The sequence below is a fragment of the Triticum dicoccoides genome, chromosome 1A (genome assembly GCF_002162155.2).
Source record: "Triticum dicoccoides isolate Atlit2015 ecotype Zavitan chromosome 1A, WEW_v2.0, whole genome shotgun sequence".
NCBI lineage: Eukaryota > Viridiplantae > Streptophyta > Magnoliopsida > Poales > Poaceae > Triticum > Triticum dicoccoides.
Window position 1 is genome coordinate 133,906,498 of NC_041380.1, and position 17,776 is coordinate 133,924,273.

Genomic DNA, 17,776 nt, shown 5'->3' on the forward strand with positions numbered 1-17,776 from the left:
GAGGTTAGGGCCAAGCTCCCGCCCAAGTGTCATCTCCTAGTGCCGCAGAAACCGTGCACATCGATCTAATTCTTTTAGGAACCTTCTCATAGACCAGCGGTTCTAGCTCTTCAATTTGGAACGCGTCGAGCCACTGATCCTCCTATTACAAGGTGTCGTGGCCGTCTCCCACTGTAGCCCTTGTTGCTACCCGGAATAGTGCCATCGATTCTGCCGGTACAACAATCTCAAACTCACATCAAGGCCTAGAATTGTCAGCTCGCCGTAGCCAAGGCCAGCGCGCTTTGCAGAGCAGTGGTGAGCTAGCGCAGGTTTAGTATCCCAAGTCCATCTGCTCACTTAGGCCTGGAAACCATGTCCCAGGTGACGAGATAGATGCCTCCCCTTGCCCTCCTCCTTGCCGCACTAGAGAAATCATCTACTCCCTCCGTTCGGAATTACTTGTTTCAGAAATGAATATATCTACAACTAAAATATGTCTAGATACATCCATTTCCGCGACAAATAATTCTCATTTCCGCGACAAGTAATTCCGAACGGAGGGAGTACATACTTTGATCACCGCCATCATATAGCAAGCATGGCAATGTATTGGGATCGCATGGCATGTATTGAAATACTTACGATCGTATTTTTTTCTTGAGAATATATTTGATCGTTGATTTTGATACCATCACATAAACAAAAATAAATTAGAACTAGCTAGTATTTGTTACTGAAGCTTGGTTTTATAACCAAACAAAATACATCCTTATATTTTTGGATATAGCAAGGTCCCAAAAATTAGAAACGAAAAGAAAAAAAGAACGCCACATAGATCCTGCCACGCGGCACGCCACCCTGCCGATTGGAGAGCCGGGAGACCGTTATGGCCGGAAGCCAAAACGCTCGCCCCCGCCTTCGGACGGACGACGAACGACCCATTCCCGTCCCCCTCCCTTCCCACCACCTCTCCGATCAAATCGCAGCCTCCAGGAAGAAGGGGAGGGAAAATCCCGCTCTCCTCGCCCGATCGGATCCGGCCCGGTGCCATGGATCGCATGTCGTCGCGTCCGGCGAGCCCGGGCGGCGGCGGTGGTTACGTGCGGCGGGGCGCGTACGTCTCCAGCAGCGCGCACACGTCGCCGGGCGGGTCCCCGTCCGCGTCCCCGGTGCACACCCGCCACACGCGCTCGGGCTCGCTCGGCGGGGCCGGGTCCACCTCCTCCGCCGGCCGCCGGGGGGCGGGGGCCGCCGCCGCCGCGCGCGCCGCCGCGCAGCGCCTCGCGCGCGTCATGGGCGGGCCCGGAGGAGAGGACGGCGGCAGCGGCAGCGAAGGCGAGGAGTGCGAACTCTCCGGCCCGCCCATCGAGCTCTCCACCCCGCGCAGGCCCGGCAACCGCTCCCCCTCCCCCTCGGTAACACCATCTGAATCGATCGCCATTTCCAGATTAATGTCGTCGTCCAATTGAGGGCCTGCTAATGTGCGATCATCCGTAACACGTCCATGCGCCCCTCACGCAATTTTGCGATTTCCTAGTTGCTACATTACACATTGTGTCATTGTGTTTGATGGATGTACTAAGTGGTTGCATGTAAATGTGTGTGCATTTTAGATAGGTCGTTACCTTGCGGATCAGGCGCCGGTCGTTAGCCGGCCACCCTCGCTGACGAACCGGTATGTGCCCGGGAAGTCGGTTCCGATGATACCATCCATCAAGCAATCAAACCGGCCAGCGACAAGCGGAACAGGTTCGGAATCGTCGGTCTTGGTCCCTAACCGAAGGGAGCAAAGGTCAGTTACTATAATGAGTTCCATATTTATGAGCAGTGAATTGGTTATGTTATGATGTTGTTAGTAGTGCTATAATGGGTTCTCACCTGTGTACGAGTTATGTTAATCTGGAATAAATTATTTATCTCATGACTCATGCTTGTTACTTTGTTAGTTTATTGATGGTACAGCTTACGTGTGAACTACTCTCTCCGTTCCGAATTATAAGATGTTCTAATGTTTTTCTGAATCAGATGTATATAGACGTATTTCAGTGTGTTTGTTCACTCATTTTAGTCCATATGTAGCATATTGAAATATCCAAAACATCTTATAATTCGGAATGGAGGTAGTACTATCTAGTATCTCCCAGTTTACTTACAGAGAATTTGTTAATTAACAGAAGGCACCTCGTTAAGTATTTATTGCCTTTTGAGCATTATTTATTTATAATCACATGGTAAGTAATATAGGCTACATCATCCTTAGGAGATCAGTTGATCTTGGAAGCTCGATGAGAGGACGGCGCTCCTCTTCTTCTCTTAACGATGAGGTAAATCATGTCATCAGAAATACTTTTGTCTAAAATAATAATGACTGAATATTCAGAAAATTCTATGTTTTTCCCTGAGAAAAGCTGAGCGTATTGGTGCATTGAAAAAGTGAAAATATAGGATTTGCTACTTTAGGTTGCCCAACAATTATTTTGACTCTCCTTTAGATTAAAATGCTCCTCCAACCAATATGATATGGATGCTGTATATATGTTATTCTTCAGATGTCATTCCTTCACCTTAAGATCAATTATTATCTTATTTGGAACACTCCTGTGGTTCTTGGATGCCTCCCTTGCAGATTAACACACTTCAAATGGAAAATGATAGCATGTACGAAAAGGTGAGATAAAATTACGATTATGAATTTTACTTCTACTTCTACTTGTTGGAAGCACTCAACATCCTTGTTATGCTGGCATGCATCTTCCGAGCTTCAGCTTGAAGAGGATAGATCCGATGAAGCAGATGTCAGACAGGTTTATTTCTTTGTTAAAACTGCTGAATTTATGGTAGCAAGTTCTGATACTTGAGTAGCTGGTTTAATCCTAGTGTACTTCTATTTTAGTTCTTACCTTGGAGGCTGGTTCTACAACTGCATAATATGTTTGGATCCATGCAACATTTGTTCTAGGCTCCTTGTTAATACGATCTTCTGTTAATAGTCATAGATTAATTTCTCTACATTGAATTTACATGCCTTCGTGTTACATTTTATCTTTTACATAGCAACTCAGAAAAGAAGTTAAGGCCTAAGAAAGCCAAAACGTCCAGGTTTGCCTTCAGTTGCTAAAAAGTAACTGTGACATTTGTCTCTTTTACTGAACCGTGCTCCGAATAAATAATAAATAAATAAATAATTTAAAATATCAGATGCTTCAAATGGAAGGTGGGACTTTAATTGCTATTCAGCAGACCTACTGGATCAATAGCTGTACAACGGCAGCAGACCAAGTTTCAGTCCTACTCGTGAGCCACTAAAGACCAAATATGCAAACTTATTGACTTAGTTTCTAAATTCTGGAAGCCATTTGCATGAATATGTCTGCATTCACTTTGTGTCATATCCATGTTTTGTGCTAATCGATCTTCACTATTTGAATTTCAGGCGGGTGATGCCATAGAACCGGAGGTCAATTTCATTAGCAGGTATGTGATTTACTAAAACCTATCATTTCTTTTTATTTACATGTTGACCATATTTTAAACCATGTTTCTGCCTTGACTCTCAGAAAGGCTGCAGCACTAGAGCAGAGAAGGGTATGTTTCTATACAAAAGCTTCTCCTGCTCAACATTTTGTCAAAATGTGAAAGCTAATTTTGATTTGAGTCCCATTTTGTGCTTTGATGTGGTGCTTTAGGTGTTAGATTCTCCCGAGTTCTTTTTTACGATGGTCGATATTTTGAAATAAATATATTTCCCCCACAATTACCGAAAAAGGCTTTCGCCCCGCTTTATATATAAAGCAAAGTCCAACAAAAACCTGGTACAAACGCACGCCACCACCACGCACGCACACACCCAAGGCATGATACATAGGCGCTGAGCGCAGCAACACGACCCCAAACACTACAAGAGCAACCGGGGACTCCAACAGTGACCACGCCACTGCAAAGAAATGAAGCCACATACGACGAACCATGAGCTCCAAGACGGTGTCTTCAAGAAGGATACGATACCGAGCGCCGCCACCGTCCGATCTGAGGATCAGAGTTTCCCCAGGAGCCACACGACGGGCAATGGGAGCCGCGACGACGCCTTCAAGAAGGGCACGAGCAACGCCGCCGCCGGTCTGTCCGAAGATAGAGCAGGTTTTCACCCGGCCAACACTCACTGCCACCGAACGCCACACCCCAGTGACCACACCGCCCACACGGCCATGGCCGCCGGGCAGCACCGAGCGACGAGCTCTGCCCAAGAGCACCACGCTACCACCACCAGGGCCGCCGCCCTGGCATCCAAGACCTCGACAACACCTCACTCGAAACCTGTCACTACCCCAACCGAAAAGACGAGCGGACTCCGTGGCAAACTAGCCTCCATCGACTCGTCCTGCCGCATCGAGCGCGAGACGAGCACGGTCCTGCTGCCGGGCGCGAGACGGGTGTGGTCCTGCTGCCGGGCGCGAGACAGGCTCGGTCCTGCTGCCGGGCACGAGACGGGCACGGTCCTGCTGCCGGGCACGGGGCACGAGACGAGCTCGGTCCTGCTGCCCTAGCGCGAGACTAACGATGGGCCATAGCTGGGAGAAGGCCATTCCTTCAACGGGAATAGCACCCGGACGACGAGGAGATAGATCGAAGGCCGATACAAGCGGCCTACGGACGAGCCGACGCCAGGGCATACCAGCCGCCGCCGCAGCCAACTTGCCAAACCGCTGTGGAGCCACCCACGGCCGGAGCAGCAGCCACACCGGACCACTTGCCCAACACGCGCCGTCCGGCGAGCTCCAAGCGTCGGAGCCGCCGGGCACGCACCTGCCCCACCAGACAGCCACCCCGGACGCCAACACCAAGCCGCCCGGAGTGACCCCGGTCCGCACCGCCACCACCGCCACCACGCCGCTGCTACCTCCGCCTAGCGGCAAGGAAGAAGCCGCCGACCGCAGCCCAAGCCATCCACAGCCCGCGCTGCCCGCCATGGTGGCCGCTAGATCTAGGTCATCCCGCGACACGAGCTGAAGCAAGACCACCAGATCCGACACCACCCCCCGCAGCCCGCCACCTTCAGGAGACACGCACGCACCCAACGGAAGGGAGGCCGCCTCGCACCACCATGGCAGCCACCGCGTCAGATCTGAGGAGGACGAACCCTAGCAGACCCGACCGAAGGGGCAGGCAGAGCACGCACAACCCCGCTGCCGTGCAGCCGCCGCGCCGCCAACACGCACCTGCGCCGCCGCACCGCCATGCCCCGCACCAACATGGTGCCTCCACCCAGCGGCCATGTCCCGCGCCACCACCAACCGAGGGATGAGGAAGGACTCCCGCCGCCGCCGGCGCCGGCCGGGCTTCGCCCGCTCGCGCCCTCTGGCGGCGGCGAGGGGGGAGGGAGGAAGGGAGGGGGGCGGATGAAGGGGGCGGCGCTGAGTCGCCCGTCGGCTCGCGGGAGCCGAGCGAGCGACCACAATTTGCAACTTGCTTCTACCAAATGGGGAAATATCTAAACTGTAGCTCTCTAGCCCAACCAAGGGCTGACTGATAATCGGCTGATCGAGAGCTGTATGAAGGAGATATAGGCCTATGGGAGGTCCGCTTGCTGGCGGGCCATGTTAGACTGGAAGCAAATGATGCCCAACCCCACGTGTCACATGGGACGGACAACCCTTGTATGGTCTATTGGAGGCAACCGGGCCCCATCGCCTCATTGTCCCATGAGCACCCTTGGATAGGAAGATTGCACCCCACCCCACACCCGAGCCCTTGGTTGTTGACCTACCAGAGTATAATGAATTTTCTTCATTTCATAAGTCCAAGTTAGAAATTACAGGGAAAATAAAAGCAATTCTAAGATTTTGCATACTAACTCTGTCCAACCTCGAGATCTGTTTTCTCTTAGGCTTCAATGAGAATTGGTTCAAGAAGGGGTAACAGTGCAAGCTGCGATGAGATTACAGCCCTTCGATCAGAAGCGAAGGTGAATAGTTCACCAAATATGATTACTTATTGCTGAATGAGTTTTCCTCAGTCATGTTTTGCAAGCCTAAACTTTTATTTACTCTGTTGGGCAGGTCACTGGTGAGATGGCCACATCTGTATCTCGGCGTGTAGGTACTGGATCAGAACTGAGATCTCTTCATGCAACATCCAACAGAATGATCCTGTCACAAGAAGAAATGGTGTGTAGGCTTGCTGGCCTATTCATATTCTGGCACTTTGTTGTTTTTGGATCCATTACATTTCACGAAAATCATTTATCAGGAGGAGGTGGTGCTAAAGAGGTGTTGGCTCGCCCGCTACTGGAAACTATCTGTTAGACTTGGTACTGAGATTATCTCCTGTATTTTTTTTCCGGGATCTTCCTCTAATGTAGTCTAATTAATTTCTCAAAATTCTCTAGCGTTCTACTACAGCATAAAAAGGTGCAGGGAAGCAAGTAAATTTGTGGAGCCCTAAACAGCAGCTCTCCTCCATTGTAATTGTTAACATTCAGAAATTAAGGGCTCGGGTGCTGGTTAAAAATAAGGGCTAAGGGATGCATTATTGCCCTTACCTATTTGTTCATTATAAAATTCATAAGCTAATGTTGCCATAAACATTTCGCATAGTTTGCCTTTTAATGAGTGTACCCTTTAATAATATGTCCTGTTTCAAATTGATTTCGTTAAGTTATTCATGGAGAGATTCAGTCGTTACTTGTCTGTCATAATTTTCTCTGAAGCCTGTAAAATTTATTGCCAATTATTGTCAGGGAAAAATTGATATTCTTCATGAGAAAAAGGCTTATCCACAACTGAGCAGTCAATTTTTTTAAAATATGTAATGTTAAGATTGTCAGAATGGTTGGCTAATGCAAAGGTGTCTATTTTAGGGATACATTCTGATATCGCTGAACAAAAACTAGAACACTGGTCCTCGGTTGCACCACTTGCACTTGAAGTCGTCCTATCAATTGGGCAAAAAGCTAGAGATGGAAGTTTATCAGGTCAGATTCCCTTTCAAAATCCATCTTTTGGTCTCCTAATTATGATTATGTTACTACCATGAAGCCGTTGGTACAAGCATCTCAGATTTAGATTACTCTACAAGTAGCTTATGCCGTGATACATGTAGATGAAGGCCAGATTGCCATGAAATGATATAACCTACATCAATTGAAAATCCCTGTAAGGATTCTGATGTCAAGATAAAAATGAAACTGGAAATGACATAAATAAATCTGCAGAATGTACTTGAGTTGCTTTGAGTTGGATTTCATCTTTGTTGTGATATGGATTTTTGCTTTGCATTTCGTACGTGCATAGAAAATGAATTCCAAATATATTTCCCTTAGTGAAGTACTTACATTTTGCCCATAGGTGCAAAAAGATGTCAAGTAGAGGGTTAATATATTTCTGCCATGTGGAGGATTATTATATTTCTGTCATTTTTTTAAAGTAATATAATGCCGAAGGATGTATCATCATTTTTAAGTGTACCAGTGATGGTATATAATATCATGATTTCAATCACATTACTTATTTTCTTGTACTGTTCATGTGGTAGCAGATAATGATGTAAATGATACGGCTGGAGACGGAAATATTGAGAGCATGCTTTTAGTTGAGAAAGGACTTCGTGAATTAGCTTCGCTCAAGGTTTTTTCTCAATATTTTCTTAGTAATTTTATGCTTGTCCCAATCTATGAGTTTCTTTCAGAGGAAAGTCCCAATTGATCAAGTTTGATGAGATCCATAGTACTCACAATAAACGAAAATTATGTCTCATAGTGTTGGTGTGGCAATTTCCTAGATGAAAGTTATCTTCTAGCAGTTCTCATGCTCGTCTAGTTCATTGTTTTGACAATTTCGTTTTTTCTGTCAATCACAGAGTGATACAGAAAGTAATTGATGCATCATATTGGTTCCACTTGATGAAAATAGAAAGTGGATCGTCAAACTTCAGTACTTCATACTCCCGTAACTAATTAGGGTTACAAGTTTATGTCATTGTGAAGTATATTGTAGACGCAGTATGTGTCACTGAATTTTCTTTCACATATTCTCATAAAGGAAGAAAATGATATTTATGTTTCTAGTTTCAATTGCTGAAGCAATAGTCTAATATTCCCTTTGAAGGTAGAAGATGCAATCATGCTGGCTTTAGCAGAACATCGACGATACAGACCTCTCTCAGGTGGCTTCTCCAAAATGTACTCATTTCTTATACTTTTATCTTTAATATGTTACTATGTGATATATCTCAGAACTTCCGACAGATATACAACCATTTTTCTGGCCACTACGATAAAGTCATAAGAGTTCCAAAAAGACTCGAAACTGTATGTGGTGCTGTTACAATTTGGCAACACATAGCATCTCTTGGGCATCCAATAGCCACTTTTTGCAGACTCCGAATGGTACAGCAAGCTGACAATGCATATAACACCAGGGAAAAACGGAGCAATTACACTCCTTTAATATAATTGATATATACCAGAATCACTTCAGGAAAATACTGAACAAAACCATGTAGATTTTTGGTTCAGTAATTCTAGTTTGTATTGGAGAATTGCAGGAAGTTTATCTCTTCGTTTGTGTGATTAGAGCTGCTTCCTAGCCAGCTGTGTCAGCTCATCTGTCCTTCTGAACATTCATGTTGCTAAATTGACTTGATGGCATTGGACGAATACGTTTAACCCTTTTTATGATGAGTAAGCTTCCTATTGTAGGTCCGGTTTTTCCTGCTGATAGTCATAGTTCTCCAGAGTCAACTGGTTAGTTCTTCTCTTCACTAATTCCTTTGACATCTATGGCCTGTGAAAAACACTAGTACATCAAATTTCTTTACTAACTATCTGTGGGGGCTTGCTATTTGTCCTAGATTTAAGTGAGGACGAGCGAGAAGATGTACGCTTCAAGCAGGTAAAATAACAATCTGTCATCCATGTGATGCGTCGAGACAATTCTCTGCAAATTAGTACTATTATTTTGTGTTCCGCTATGTGTCAAAGTTAAAACATGATAAACTAAGTCGACCATAGTAAAATGTCAGCTTAAACATTTTATGGAAATTCATATCTTCTGTTCTTGTTTCTTTCTTGTGAGTGTTCCATTTTTTACTTACCATAAATTTTACGTCGAGGAACTAACAATACAACAGGCATGGTTGACCTACTTTTGGAGGCGGGCCAAAAACCATGATGTAGAGGAAGATATAGCTGACGACCGGCTACAATTTTGGATAGAGCAAGGCAACCATCCAGTCACTACAAGTGATGTCGTTGAAGGTAGCCTCCCTTACATTACTATTGAGATCATCCTTTGCACAATCCACAATTCTTTACAGTTTGTATGTTCTAAACAAAAGAAACCACAACTATTTTGTTTTGTTCAAAATTATGACTGAGAAACCATAGTGAGAAGTATCATGACCTCACAATCTTTTTTCCTTTAATCACCTCGCTAAACACTAATAGTTGTGCTAAATGTGTTGTTGAAAGCTGTAATCATTTTTTTCTTGTTTTGTCAAACTATGTTAAAAGTTGATAGAGGACTTCATGAGCTGAAGAAACTGGGGATCGAGTCTCAGTTGTGGGAAGCCACAAGGAGATCTTTCGACGATGAATCCATTAATCATGGAAGTCCATTTGGATCTGAAGTGTAGCCAACACATAAATCGGAATGAGGCCTAGTGCCAATTTTGCGCCGTCACAGGCCCTAGAGCCTTTTTGTTTTGTTTTGCAGTTTATGGTTATTCCACAAGTTCATGTAAATTTTCTGATCAGAACAAGAGATGATTCTGTCTCCTAGGCCTTTTTCTTTCTTACCAGCTACCTCAATTAAATCCTGGTAAAGCAAAAGTGATTAATTCAAGATGTGTTGTCCATTAATTGAGTAATCTGCTGCAACAGGATGCATACATACCACTCATTGTGTTGATGAAACACCCTGGGTCCTCGGGTCCCTGGGCTCCAGCCGCCCAACTCTTTGTGTACCCTGGGTCCCCGGGCCTCTGGACTTGACTGCATGAAACTGTTGGAAAATGTTCCATTGCCCTTCGAAGGTAGTCAAATTATGATCCTGAAACAGATCAGAGCTACGATGGTAGAATCGTAAATCGTAGAATCTTCACTTATGGAATCGCACATTCTACTAACCAAAATCGTAGAATCATAGGGGTTAGTTTGATTGATAAAGTCGTACATTAGAATCACGATTGGGACTACCTACCCTTCACTTTCCCCCCTTTCCCTAGGGCCAATATATTTCTTACCTCTTCCATTTTCTAGGCTTAGTAAAGCATAAGCCAAAACCTTGATACAGCTTTGCTCAATCTATCATACCCTGGGGATTTCCACCTACAGGGTGAAGACTCCATGGAGTTCAAGACCACTTACCAGTTGAAGGTTCCTCTAGGAGTACAAGACCTCTGATTCCTAGAAGTTGGAGAGGAGCTATCTCTCAACACTCAATGTTACCTAGAGATTTGGGGATGAACTGCCCTAGTTATTTCTTTTTCATGTTGTTAGATCTTGAGGTTTGGCTTGTAATTTGAGTTAGATTGGTGGTGAATCTTGTCCTTGTGAGTGACTCTCTTGATTTTTTTTTCCTCCGTTGTTCTTCATGTTTGTCGTGTTTCACCTCAAATCCACCAGCAAATCATGAAGACCAGGCCATCCAACGGATTTCCCTTTGTCAACTGAACAAAGAATAAAATTTCTCCAAACAAAATCATAGAAAATTGCAGTAATTCTACATGCACATATTGAAAGAGATGGAAAAGCTGTAGCTTAGTACTTAGAGAGTGGTTTTCCCGCACCCCAGCTCGGTGCACACCCGCTACATCCACGCAAAAAAAAAACATAGCAAAACATTTCGAAAAAAATCTGAAACTTTGTGCGAATGATCATCAACAAATGTTAGAGAGGCTTGCAAATTTTGGTGGTCAAATGACATCCGAGGAGCTCTATACAAAAAAGAAACAACATTACTCAAAATGTATGTGTATTGTTTGACCAAAATTTGTAATTTAGTTGTTTTGTACCGATCTCCTCGGATGTCATTTGACCACCAAACTTTGCAAGCCCCTCTAACATTTGTTGATGAGATCATTCCCACAATCTTTAGATTTTTTCAAAATGTTTTGGTATGTTTTTTTGTGTGGGTGTAGCGGCGGTGCACCGAGCTGAGGTTCAGCCACTACTTTCCCGGGTACTTACGAAATCTTCGAAGATTTTTTAACTGTACCATTATCCATTTGTGAACTAACTTTGTGGGCTGCTTTGGTTGCCATCAGCCCATCACTTTATTGGTATGAGAGTCAAGGGTGGCGAAGGGTATCGACTGAGCAAGTGATACAACATAGATAACTGTGAAGGATTCCAAGCTTGTTTTATTACATAATGAAAAAGGGTATCTTGTATTAAACTATTCCCTCCGTCCGGAAAAGCTTGTCCTAATCTTGTTCCTGAAATGGATATATCTAGCACTAACTATCCATTTGAGGGACAAGCTTTTTCGTGGAGAGAGTACCTATTAATGGGATCCACAACTAAACTACAACTATCTAACATGGGCCGCTGGAGCTCGGGCATGCATGGTCCCTGGGCGGCCGCACCCCAGCGCGATGGCAAGAGACCTCAGTCTACTCGGCTAAGACCATTGTGAGTTGATGTGGGCACATTCATTGCGGGCAACTACCGCGGCAACGCTCTCATCATCCAGCGCCCACCGTTACTTCCAAGCTTTACAACGTCGACCATCAATCGACGTACCACCAGGCGAGACGCGAGTGTGAGGGCCCAATGGCCTCCATGGCTACCTCCCAAGCCACTACCTCCACCCTATTGTTGTTATCATGAGCCTCTCTCCATTGATCCAACACGTGGGCCCATCAGGCTGCCTCTCTCGATGCGCTCCTCCTCTTGCTTTATGTGCGACTCACTCCTAGCACCCTCCTTCGGAGACAATAGCTGCCACAGGGAGGTGTCCATAGCATCACAGAGCTCCTCAATGGTGAGGTACGGGGGATCCGGCGCGACGTCCTCCTCGGCGAGGGGCGACAAGGCGTGCTCCTTGGTGCGGGGTGGCGAGGCGTGGCACTCGGCGTTGGGTCCCGCCGCACTAATGGTGTGTCGGCTAGGATGGTCGGCGCCATAGCAGAGAAAGGGCTAGGGCGAGCAGTTGGAGCGGCAGTGAGGGAGTGTGAGGAGAGAGTTATGACAAAGATGGGTGCGGGCAAATAGTAGCTATAGTTACTCAGAATCTCGAGGGACGTGCATGACAATCGCCGGAATTTGATGCATGGCTGGCATGGTACGCGAACAAGAAAGGTTCAAATTATGGTCGTCGTGTCCTGTCCTGTCATAGAAAAACGTGTTTGCTCATCGGTGTGATTGGCATGATAAGTGGTGGGTCTCACAGGATGGTTCAAATGAGATAGAACAAGTGGAGACGGCATGCTGGGGCGTGCAACTAATTTCTTCGCATTCCTTAGTGGCACAACCATATCTCATGAAACTTGGATGGCAGCCTTCGAATATCTGAGTTTGCTAGGCACAAACCAAATCTTCCCAATTTATATTTGTCTATTCACCTAGCATATGAGATTGCAATTAAAATCTTGATTCAAAATGATGAAGGAAGTTTTTTTGGAAATGTAGTTTAATAGTATGTTTGGGAGACATGAAACATATTTGGAGATGTCAGTGTCACATTAGAGAGCAACATATATTCACAATTTACTCAAATCTTTTGGAAATTTAATGGAAGGATAAACCCGTAGTATGATATCAAGCCAAGCTATATGATTTTCTAACAAAATTTAATTATGAAAAATGATAAACCATTGGGTTAAAGATACAAGTTTAATTATTATTTCCATTTTGCCATTTTTTTGCATGAGCTTTAAACATGAACTAACCATTAAAATATGTACATACATATTGGATTTATGGCACCTAATTTAAGATGCATGCAGTGGATGGAAGTACTTCCAACAAATGTTTGGATAGTCATAATATCAATAATATCATGTCATTTTAGAACGAAAAACCACCAAAAATAGTGTAACATATGCAAAACTTACTCAAAATAGTGCAACATGCCAAAACGACAAAAAACAGTCCACCATAGAAGGAGTGTAGCATGCACTTGCAAAACTTATCAAAAATAGTGCAGCATGTCCAAAAATAGTCCAACACAACATGTCCAAAAGTAGTCCGAAAGCTTCTTTCACAAAAAGGTCATTTATGGCTCTTGGAAAATGAAAACAAAAATTTATTACAAAATAATTGCAAATTCCTATGGTAATCCACATCCGTGTGCCAAATTTGACCATGTTATCATGGGCTATGCAATCATCTGGCTTGAAAGCCATGCATTTGTGAATGTTTTTTTAAGTTTGTGGTACTGCAATTTTATCATTTTTCCACTAACTAGTGCATATAAAATGGCTCAATTCAAAAGGATTTCAAACTTTGAGGCTTATTTCATTTTCTCCAAAATCGGGTCAAACTTGCTAGGATGGTCATTCATGGCAAATCTTTGGGAAATTTAACTATAGTTGTGTCCAGTGCATACACTGGCAATATGAAGCTTGAAATCATTTTTTCCAATTTTTAGGACCAAACTACATCATAGTTGTAGTTCGAATTTGAGATAGTTATGTTAAATCACTAGAAATTCACTAAATCAATGAAATATGGCAATAGAACTCTGAAATTGATGAAAATTTGGCAGCGGGCATCCAATGTTGTCTACTTTGGCCGGAAAATGCAAAGGCCCAATTTTCAAACTTATTTGAGGTACTTCTTTCACACACAAAAAAACTCATTTCTCACACTTGGAAAATGAACAATATATTTGAAAAGGTACTTGATTCCATATTTTTCTGCCAACCAAGGGGGTCATTTGCAAAAGTATCTGGTCTCTTTGCTTCGTTGTCGTCCATACACCTGCCATCCAGAGAGCAGAGCCACACGACGGTGCCCCATTGCCACCGCCCACTGCGTCCAACGCTCTTTCCCACCATTCTTCCTTCCCGCCAAATCTCTCTACCGCCAAAACTATCTCCCACCACCACCCTCTCCCACCATCACCCACTCCCAGCACAGCTTAAATACCGACGTCCAACATCCTTCCGCCGCCGCTCCAATCCATTTCATTCACGTGATGCCAAATCTTGTTTAGCGCCATGGGGAGGCAGCTTTTTACCACCTGGATCTCGACGGGAGGTCATTGCCGCAATGGCCAAGCGGCTCCGGCGCCCAGAGCCGGCATTAGCTCATCAGGCACCGGCGGCTCCAACTACGGCGAGGGCGGCTCCAAGTACATCGTCTCCGCTTCCTCGTCAGCCTCGGGCAGCTATTCATCTGTTGTGTCCAAGCACTTCTACTTCTCCGAGCTAGTCTACTAGGAGTGGAAACACATGGAGGAACAGATATAAAGTGTCTCAATAGTTGGAAAGGGGTACATTTTCCCTATGGAGGATGACATCTCCTTACCAACTATGTGCTTTCTAATATGATTATTTAGATGATGTATTTCTTCGAAGTGCCGAAATGGAGTTGAAAGTATTTCTGTGGTTGCTTCTTTATTTTTTATTTTTTTGCATGAATTGTGGTTGCTTCTTTATGATAGGCTTAATACGTTAAATATGAAAAAGTAGAGACAATTTAATGTCAGTAACAATTGTGCTTATGTTCTATGTAATGTTGTTGAAGAGACCATTGAGAACCTCATTTTCCATTGCCCCTTTAGCATTTCTTGTTGGACACGTGTTCCAGTGGTCTCCGAATGCCTCGCATATTGCTTTGGTACTATGCTAAAGTGGCGTTTGGTAAATCAAAATATTTGTTATAATAGCTTGGCTCATTTCAAAGGATCCCATTAATTTCATTTTCAAAGGTATTAGGCCTTCGGGATAGGCATGGAGAGAAATCACCAAATATTTATTATCTATAAATAATTATTCAAACTTCTTACCGAGGATGAGGTATGGCATGATATATTCAGTACCAAATATATGGGCTCTAACGTTCTATCCTAGGTCCGGAGGAAACCTGGGGCTGCCACTTTTTTGTTGTTTTGGTGAAGCGAACACGATTCTTATTTTTGGTCTGAAACTATCACTATCAAGAACGGCTCACATGTTAGATTTTGGGAGGACTTGTGGTTGGGAAATGCCCCCAATTAGCGTCCAGTATCCAGGTGTTTTTCATATAGTTCCACATAAGCATGTCACAATAGAAGAGGCGATTTGTAAGGAGTTCTTCACCTAACATGGATGAAGGTGTAGACATCGGATCGGTCCTCCATTTCTTGAAGTTTTTTGTTATTTTGGTTAAACAATATCATGTGTTTTTACTTTTTTAGAACTATCACTACTGCAGGATGCTGCTAGCGTGACACTACGATCAGAGGTCCTTCGACGAAACTGCGTGCGATGCCATAATCACAAACGGTGGTGTAAAAAACCGTCAGAAAAGGTGCAAAACGTTTGCGATGACGGATGCATCAAACACGGTTCAGATTTTAGTTGCGTGTGTGAAGCAGGCCATACAGCTGATTCATACGAACTGTTTGCGATTAGACAGAACAACAGAAACGGGAAACCATATTAATGCATGTGTGATATACGTCATACGGTTCGCTCCGATCAACTGTTTGCTATTAGGGAAAGCAATAGAAACGGTCAGGCAGATCAAGGTGTGTGTGATATACGACATACGATTCAGTCGAATGAACTACTTTTGATTAGGAAAGAGAACATACACGGTTCAACTTAACAAGATGTGTGTGATACGCGACAAAAAGGCCCGGAGGTTAATTCGAGAACATGTACACATAGGTTAATTTGATATACATGACTTATAAGTTTCACAGAAATCATATCACTTTTTTTAAAACATTTAATTGCGTTGAATGTATATAATGCTCCGTTCTATTAGTTGAATTAACTTTGAGGTCCATGTTTTGGAAACATGTCGTAAAGTAATGGGACTTCTGTTAGATGAGTTATCGATAGGGAAGCTGGTCCTTGCTGCTGTAGGATCCCTCTTTGCATCCTTTATTGGGCATTCGGATGACCGACTGTTGCCGCCCAATGGTCAATGCCACGTCCCCCGCATGGTAGTTTTTGCAGCGGGTAACTGCATCGTCGTGCCACGCCCGGCGCAAATGCACGCACATGAATATGCGTGATCGTGCGTCGGCCCCAAACATTGGCAACACAACTTATAAATTGACGGATGGAGTACTAGTTTCAGTGATGCATATAATTAAGCAAAGAGATCGCACATGTCTGTATTGACTAGAACGAGAATACAATAGCACAATAAGAATTAAGGCCATGATGATGCGATCACAGTGGTGGTTACAGGAGACAAGAAGAAAGATGCATCCATCAACATACGACCTCCTCCTCCTCAACTCAGTGCGCTGGGCCACTGTCCGGCGGCTAAGGAGCGGCGACTTTTGTGGCGAGGTCAAGGTCCTTCTCAGCTAAGGCATCCAAGGCTACCAACCGGTTGAAGAAGGCCAACGTCGTAGCGTCCTCACTGGCCTTGTAGATACCTATGTAGACGGTTCGCTCGTACACATGGATGTGTAGGTCTATGGTTTCTTGTAGGGCGAGACGCCTCACGGCGAGTGCGACCTTCAGGTGGACATTCTTCATTGCATCGGCGGACAGTAGCATGGCCACCAGTGCTTGAAAGAGATTTCGACCATGGAGGCTGATTAGGGTGGCAGGCAATGAGGAGGGCTGGAGGAGTACGACGATGTTGTCCGCGAGCTTCTTGACGAGGATGAACCTGTTGGTGGTGCGAACGATCATCTGGTCGTACTAAGAGTCGTAGCTGGCGTCGACGGCGGCCATCCACCAACTGGTCGCTAACACCGTGTGGAGACGATCGATAGTGCCATGTGTAAGTGCATCTAGTGCCCCTTAGTGATTTTGGTGTATTGAAGACTTATAGGTTAAGGGACTAATGCGTTTGTGAGTGTACACATGTCTATAAGTCTATGAGGAGTTTGATATTTACAGGAAAAGTTGACCCCTAAAAATGAATATCTTCGACTGAAGATTTTGGTATTTTTGAAGACTTTCATTTTCATAGTTTTGTTTTTCTCTTTCTTGAGTCATAGGAAACACCACACTGTTAAAGGGGGTCGAGGAAATACTAAGGAAAAATTTCCATGTGATGCTCAACTCAAAATCCTACACCTACCAATCCCTTCGAGTGAAGCCATTGAAAATCTCATATAGTTCAGTCAATTTCTTCAGTGATAGAGACGAAGTTCTTCTGGTCTCTGAGGAATTTGTCCTGACTGAGGAGTTAGGAATTCTCCAGTGCGGATTGCCTACACAGTGAGGAACATGATAGCCCTGAGGATTTTACTACTCAAAATTCCGACCGTTGCTGTGCTAAGCGCCAGCTGTCCCAAAATATCTATCCACTTAACGGTCATATCATTGAAGGGCATTTATGTCTTATCATGTCGGGCTGCTCCCTAGGCTATAAATAGCCGCCCCCTACAACCACTAGCTGGTTGGCTGCTCCAAGAGAAATTGACACTTGTTATTTGAGAGCAACCCATCCTCTGAGGACTTTGAGCGAAAATCATCAAGTGAGGAAAAACCAAAACCCCAAAACCCAAACACCTACAAACCCCAAGTGATTGAGCATCACTGAAGAGATTGATCCTGCGTGGATCCGACGCTTGTTACCTTTGAAGACTGTGCTTCTTCCAGACGATTAGGCGTCATGGTCTAGAGCATCCAAAAGGAATTGTGGATCGCCGAGTGACCAAGTTTGTGAAGGTTT

At 44.5% G+C, this 17,776-nt stretch overlaps 1 protein-coding gene across 1 annotated transcript; it reads left to right on the forward strand.

The window, feature by feature from the left end:
- The first annotated feature begins 1,031 nt into the window (after positions 1-1,031).
- LOC119352130 (coiled-coil domain-containing protein SCD2-like) lies at positions 1,032-9,821 on the forward strand. Its single transcript, XM_037618861.1, has 17 exons — positions 1,032-1,397; positions 1,596-1,774; positions 2,243-2,306; positions 2,609-2,650; positions 2,748-2,786; positions 3,416-3,456; positions 3,540-3,567; positions 5,867-5,944; positions 6,039-6,146; positions 6,229-6,289; positions 6,839-6,952; positions 7,516-7,604; positions 8,085-8,142; positions 8,678-8,722; positions 8,830-8,870; positions 9,109-9,235; positions 9,491-9,821. The coding sequence occupies exons 1-17, from the start codon at positions 1,032-1,034 to the stop codon at positions 9,610-9,612; spliced, it is 1,602 nt and encodes a 533-aa protein (XP_037474758.1). The 3' UTR covers positions 9,613-9,821.
- Positions 9,822-17,776: the final 7,955 nt, after the last annotated feature.

Bases quoted from the DNA above. Each gene is read 5' to 3' on its own strand.
- LOC119352130 (XM_037618861.1), top strand. From the start codon at position 1,032: ATGGATCGCATGTCGTCGCGTCCGGCGAGCCCGGGCGGCGGCGGTGGT. The intron at 1,398-1,595 runs GTAACACCATCT...TGTGCATTTTAG, and splicing joins ACCGCTCCCCCTCCCCCTCG to ATAGGTCGTTACCTTGCGGA. The intron at 9,236-9,490 runs GTAGCCTCCCTT...CTATGTTAAAAG, and splicing joins TACAAGTGATGTCGTTGAAG to TTGATAGAGGACTTCATGAG.